The following is a 6,448-nucleotide window of genomic DNA, read 5'->3' as shown; positions in this document are numbered from 1 at the left end:
TGGCTAGGTTTGCCATACGTCCCGGTTTTCCTCAATTGTCCCGATTCCTCACTGGAAAATTTTCCCGAAATGTCCAGATTTGTTCATTTCTACAAAATAATACTCCTATTTGTATTATAAAAATGGAAAATAAGAATGGCAAACGATAAATGTCGTACATGTAGCTACCTACCTTCCTAAAGGTATCCATTAATTTTTATCACAACGTTACGATTAGGTAGTTTTGAACTTATGGCAACCCTAGATATGACTGGTGTGAAGAAGTGCATTGTTATAAAGGAAAAAAGGGAAACTCCTTTTGATTTCCGACGCAGTTTGCAAACCTCACTTATTAATTCTTAGTAGTAGTTACTGAGGCCGGATGGCCGAGCTAAGGCTGCAGTCCACCATTCTGGGGAACCCGGGATCGAATCCAGACGGATTAAAAAATCCACATGAAATTTTCGGGGGGTGGACCGTCTGGATATTGTCGGGTCTGGACCCAACACTCACCACCCGACCGCTCCATTGTAGGCCTGGCCTGACCCATAATAGGATTGTTAAAAAAGAGTCCCTCTTAGTACCCACAGGGCGGAAAGAGCGCAAAAAAACTATACAAATTTTGCGTTAAATAATTTATTAAAAATTTTATTTATTTATTGTTGAAATTTTTAATTGTGTATATTTCGACATTACATTAATTAATTAATTAATGAAATTAAACAGAACAATTAATTTTTTTACTGTTTTTATTTTAATAAAAATTTTATTTAATAGGTGGCAGTTAGATCTCTAATACGACGTAGAACGTATATCACGTGTAGTTTTAATACGAAATAGCGAAAAGATAATAAAGAGTTCTAAAAATTAGTCATGCTAAATACACTGAATAGGCTCAGAAATGCGTTAACGTATACAAATTTTAGACAATTCAGCAATGTGTATCGTACTCAATTTAATTCAGAATTTTCTAGCAGGTTTGGATGATACTATTATTAATGTTGACTTGTAATTTTACCTATTTCAAAGTATAATTGTTTCAAAAAAATTTGATATTTAGACAGAATGTATTTTCATGTAGTATTAGAGCTCAAAAGTAGTTAATATGAATGATATACAGAAGAATACTCCAAAAAAGTCCTCAATAATTCCAAATTAAAGTATGTTTTTCCAGTTACACTGCTTCAAACATGTATCTAAGAAAATAACATACACTTTTATAGCAGATTTTATCCTTTCAATTGCCAGAATATAAAATTTTCAAAAGTTTATATTCTGAATAATAATTCAAAATTATATAAAACTTTTCCTAAAATACAAGAATAAACCCACTGAAATAATATTTAAAGCAAATAAAATCTTCAAAAGTCATAAAAAGTCATCTCTTTCATTAGATTTAGTCATATTTCAAATTATCAAGAAATATATCAAACTTATTTTAAACAATTAGTTTGTTGTTTTATATTGTTTCTGATGCAAATTATACTGTAAGAATCTGACAGCACAAATTTTAATTTAACAAATTCTTTTGACTTTTTTTTTTTTGAAAAGACCAAAGTTATTAAATTAAAATTTGTGTTTGGTTATCAAAGATTTGAATCATTTATTAAGAAGGTTCTGTTTTGTGCTATTACCTATAATAGGGTTACCATATGTCCTTATTTTGTATGGACAATCCGTACTTTAAAAGCTCTGTCCGTGTCCGTACTGTACTTAGAAAAAAATAAACGAAATGTCCTTATTTTTCAACTGATCACACAGTTAATAGTTAAATCATAATCACTTAGATTTAAATCTGACAAAAGGTGCTAAATTTTTGATGTTTATTATTGTATTTGTTGGCTAGGTGGTAACCTTGTATAAGCAAATGTAACGACTCTGTTGCTTAGGGGCTGTCCATAGATGGCATCCACACTGGAAAGGAGGAAGGGGATTATGACAAGTAGGACAAAGTTGGATGAGGGCAGAGGAGATGTTGAGCTTTGGTGGGCATACATTATTTCATTAATTTTAAACAGTTTATGCATTGTATTATATTTCAAAATTTCTTGTATGTTTTGTTTCTACTTATGATATTTATCATTCATAAAGTGATGGAAGAGGGGAGGGGTTATGGAAACTTGGACAAACTGAGACGACAGCAGGAGGGGAAATAAAAGTTTCAAGAAAAATTTGAATGTAACTTATGGATAGTCCCTTAGAGAACATGTGCACATTCATTATAATAGTTTTTTAATTTGAGAGTACAGTACTTGTGTAACGAGTAAATGGTAAAAAGTTTTCTTACATTTAAAATTGTATTCTGTGCCTCAAAGGAAAACGTAAATTGAAACTTTATATTATATGCCTACATATACTAGATTGAAAGTTATGAATAAATTCTCTATTTTGCCTCGCTGTCTGAGTACTTTTAATGCTCATCTGTCCGTATTTTGCCTTCAACTATTATGGTAGCCCTATCTATAAATATATTTTTAGTAATCATAAATGAGATAAATAATTAAAATTAATTTTTAATAATAATATAGTAGATAAAACTATAAAAACCAATTGATTAATTTTTTATTTTAAAATTGTAATTGTTAAAATATATAATTCAATGTTTACAATATAACATTTCCAAAAATTCTAAACATTTGTAATTTTTTACTTAGAAGAAATATAATTAGCCTATTTTTCTGAATTTTTATTATATTTGACTAACTTATTATTTTATTGATAGTTTTTAAAGGATTTTAAATAAAATTAAACTATAACAGTAAAATAAATCATTTTAATTTCATTAATATTCTTGAGATGTTATTACATATCTCAAACTTGTGATAGAATTTTTTTTTATTATAAAGTTGCCTGAAGTTTTATGTAGTAATTATCATGTTTTAATATGCAGATTTTTTTCTTTCAGATTAAATCCAAACAATTGCTTTAAACCTAACATTAGATTCTATAGTTATGAAGGAGATGGAAAAACAGTTGCAATAATGATAAACAAAGAAGCAGAATCTAATTTAATGATTGATAGTTATAGTAATTTTGGTTTTCGATTAAACAATAATTTATTTGTACTTGGTCCATTGGCTATTTTTCCACGATCTGTTTTACAATGGAATGTAAGCATTAAGAAATTAAATAATTTATAAATGAAATTACTTTTAAATTTTGCACTCTTTTAAAAAGAAATTGTAACTATCATTCACTATTTAAAAAAACTAAATATTTTTTACAGGTAAAAACTGTTGATGATATAAATGAAAATTCTTTATCACTTTTCTATTTATTAGAACCAAAAATAGGTACGTTTAATTATTGTTTTTTTAAAACTATTTCAAATATAAAGTGAATTTATTATCTACATCATTTGAATAAGTACAATTGATGTTAATTGTATTAAAATAATAACTGATAAACATTTGTATATTCTGATGAAATAATATAATTTGTAACATTTATTATTATTATTATTATTGTATGGAGTTATATACCATTGCAGAATACCGATGCTTAGTCCCAGGTGAAAGTCAAGGCACATAACCACAGTAAAACAAATGTTTTGTTTATGTATGTAGCTGTATTTAAAAAATTCTTGATTATGTAATATAGGTATCCTTGTTATATTTGTATTACATAAATTAGATCTTACTTTGCATGTGTGAGTCTCTGGATAGGTCTGAACCCTCACTGAAATGCAGGTTAAAATAATTTTTTTTAAAGAAGAAAAAAAAAAGAAGTTAGAAAAAGTTTTTTTTAATGAAAATGCAATGCAAACTTTTAAACAATAGAAGAATGTAAGTCTATCAACCAACTCCAGTTGGGGATCAAATTAAAGTTTGATTTTGACCTCTCCCACAATCTAAGTTGAGATCTCATTACACGTAGTAATGAGTGGTCAATCACTTAGAAAGCAAGAACTAGGAAAAGCCACCAATTGGAATGGGCAATCGAGGACAGAAATTAATAAAACCCTGAGAATTTAAGGACACAGCAGCTTCTTCCAAAAGTTCCAAGTGGTGGACTAGGTGTTGTGTGTGTCTCATGCCCATCTTCATCTCCGTCTCCTGACCTTGGATGGATATCTTCCCATCACCAGAAGTCAATCACATTGTCCCAGAGTTGTTGAGACATCATGAGAACTGTTCTTTGTGAACCAGGGACACTCCTTCAGTTGGGACTATGTTGGAAAGGAGAAGACGTCCCAGAGGCTGCTGCCGACTTAGAACTTCCAAGATTGCGGAAATCTTGTAAACTTTTTTTTTTTCGTCATAAACAGTTTTTTGTAACCATAGAGTCTGACTGAGTGCCAATCGCCCACATACGACCCTTCACGACCTGTTGACCATCTTGACACATTTCCACCCCCCTTCGGCAATCTTACACATGTTTTCTCTAAAATATGATTTATAAAAATAAAATAAAAATAAGATAATTGGTTCATAAATGAATGGCAGGTTGAAATTTTACAGTCACCCTGTACAGTGATATCGTGATCTTGTGAGCACAGTGTTGATAAGGTAGTATGTGTTTAATTAATTAATCAAATTGCAGATGCAGAGCTAGAAGTTGTACAGTAACATTGCTGTCTTGTTCACAACAAACATGGACAAAAGAAATAAGAGCAAACTAGGTGCTTCAAAAGGGTAAAAACAAAGCTATATCACTGGAGGAAAAATTAGATATTATAAAGAGGTATGAATGTATGAGCACACTATAGACATAGGGGAACAGGAATCTCAGAATCAACTTTTAGAACAATAAGAAATCAGTCCGAAAAAATAAAGTTGTAAAAGTGCAACTAGAATATCTACAAATAAGATAACACAGATAAGGACACTGATTATGGAGAAAATGGAAAGGATTGCCTAATGGATCGATCATCAGAATCAACATGCTGCACCAGGACATTCTTTAAGCATCACTGATATCAATGAGAACATTAATTAATATTATGTTTCTGCCATCAAACACAGCATTCCTGATTTAACCCATGGATCAAGGTGTTGTTATAACTTTCAAAGAGTTATTATCGCAGCAAAACATTTGTGCAACTAATTAGAGATACTGATGGCAAAGATCAAATATTGTGAAAGAATTCTGGAACTTTAAAAGAACTTTAATATAAAAAAAAGCAATTGATAACATTGGATATGCATGGCAGAAATTAAACAGTCCCATATGAAGGGAGTTTGGAAAAAGATTTGGCTTAATGTTTCCAATTCACATGAATTTTATCCTGAATATGAACTTTTCAATTCAAGATATAACATTGTTGATACAGGATGCCAATCTCTTGGATTTGAGGATTTAGTCTAGGCAAATTTGGATAAACTATTAAAGTTCTACTCAACAGAACTCACCAATAAAGAGCTTCTAGAAATAACGGATGATAAAAATGATGAAGAACGCGGTGTCTTTAAGCCCATCAAACAGCTTTCAACAAAACAAATGGCTGAATTTTTCACACACATTGACAGTACAGTTTGAATCATTGAAGAAAATAAAGATAAAAGCACCAAGTTGCAAAAGAGATTCAGAATTCTTTGACTTACTACAAAGACACTGTAGAGAGAAGAAGAATGCTGCCCATCAACTGAGTCAATTACTTCATTAAAAAAAGTTGAAAATCGTCAGTCCATCTTCCCAGGGCCTTCAAGAGAGCAAGAATGTGATGATCCAGACGTGCCAAATCCAGGTCATTCATCATGTGATTGAAGACTGACAAAACCTGTAGCATTGTGCTAATTACATAAACCAATAAAAGTTGATTTGTTTATGGCATTTATGGATTTTCTTCGTTATTTCTTTGGACTGGTCCCCAATTCCTATTTTATCCATGTTAAAACTCACTTTATGCATTTTTGTGTTCTGTGATTACATGATTAATTGGTCCAGAAAAATAACACAAGGGACACCTGTATGTGTTTAGTGTGACAATCTTCTATTAGTGTGATGTATGTGCTGTTGTGAAGCCCTAATGTTTCAAGACTTTTGTGTAATGTATATATTATGACACCTGTGCAAAATGCACTACTGGCACAATACATACATCATCCATTTTTCACAGATGCTTTATTTCATGGGCAAGTTATGAATGAGTATTTACTAATGTTTTAGAGTGTTTGGAACAGATTTTTATTATGTTTTTTCTTGCATATTATGGATTGAATTTTGGAATTCTAAAATTTTTAAAATGATACTTGGTAAGCTTAAATCACTTTACAAATACAGTATTTGTTAACATATTTCATGTTAATTAGTTTTAATAACATATTTAACAACCCAATAAACATGTAGTGCCAAACAATCTGGTGGACTGTTATAGCCCAATAAATCCAGTAGATCATTATTAATTATTTCTAATTAAGCTTATTTCTGTATCTATAGAATTTGAGATGAATTTAGTTTAAGAAGTATTGATATTAAATAATTATTTTATCAATATTTAATATAATTATATATTAATTTTATAAAATTC

General features: G+C 30.1%; 1 protein-coding gene across 1 annotated transcript in view; it reads left to right on the top strand.

Moving 5' to 3' along the window:
• Nucleotides 1-768: 768 nt before the first annotated feature.
• LOC111628411 (NADH dehydrogenase [ubiquinone] 1 alpha subcomplex assembly factor 3-like) overlaps nucleotides 769-6,448 on the top strand; it is an 8,044-nt gene continuing 2,364 nt past the window's right edge. Inside the window, exons 1-3 of the mRNA XM_023372184.1 lie at nucleotides 769-956; nucleotides 2,885-3,089; nucleotides 3,206-3,272. Coding sequence (XP_023227952.1) covers nucleotides 853-956; nucleotides 2,885-3,089; nucleotides 3,206-3,272 — 376 coding nt within the window. The 5' untranslated portion in view covers nucleotides 769-852. The remainder of the gene's footprint in view (nucleotides 957-2,884; nucleotides 3,090-3,205; nucleotides 3,273-6,448) is intronic.

Source organism: Centruroides sculpturatus, unplaced genomic scaffold, assembly GCF_000671375.1.
Source record: "Centruroides sculpturatus isolate CEXI.00-Female unplaced genomic scaffold, Cexi_2.0 scaffold510, whole genome shotgun sequence".
NCBI classification, from domain to species: Eukaryota; Metazoa; Arthropoda; class Arachnida; order Scorpiones; family Buthidae; genus Centruroides; species Centruroides sculpturatus.
This window is presented reverse-complemented; position numbering and strand designations above follow the sequence as displayed.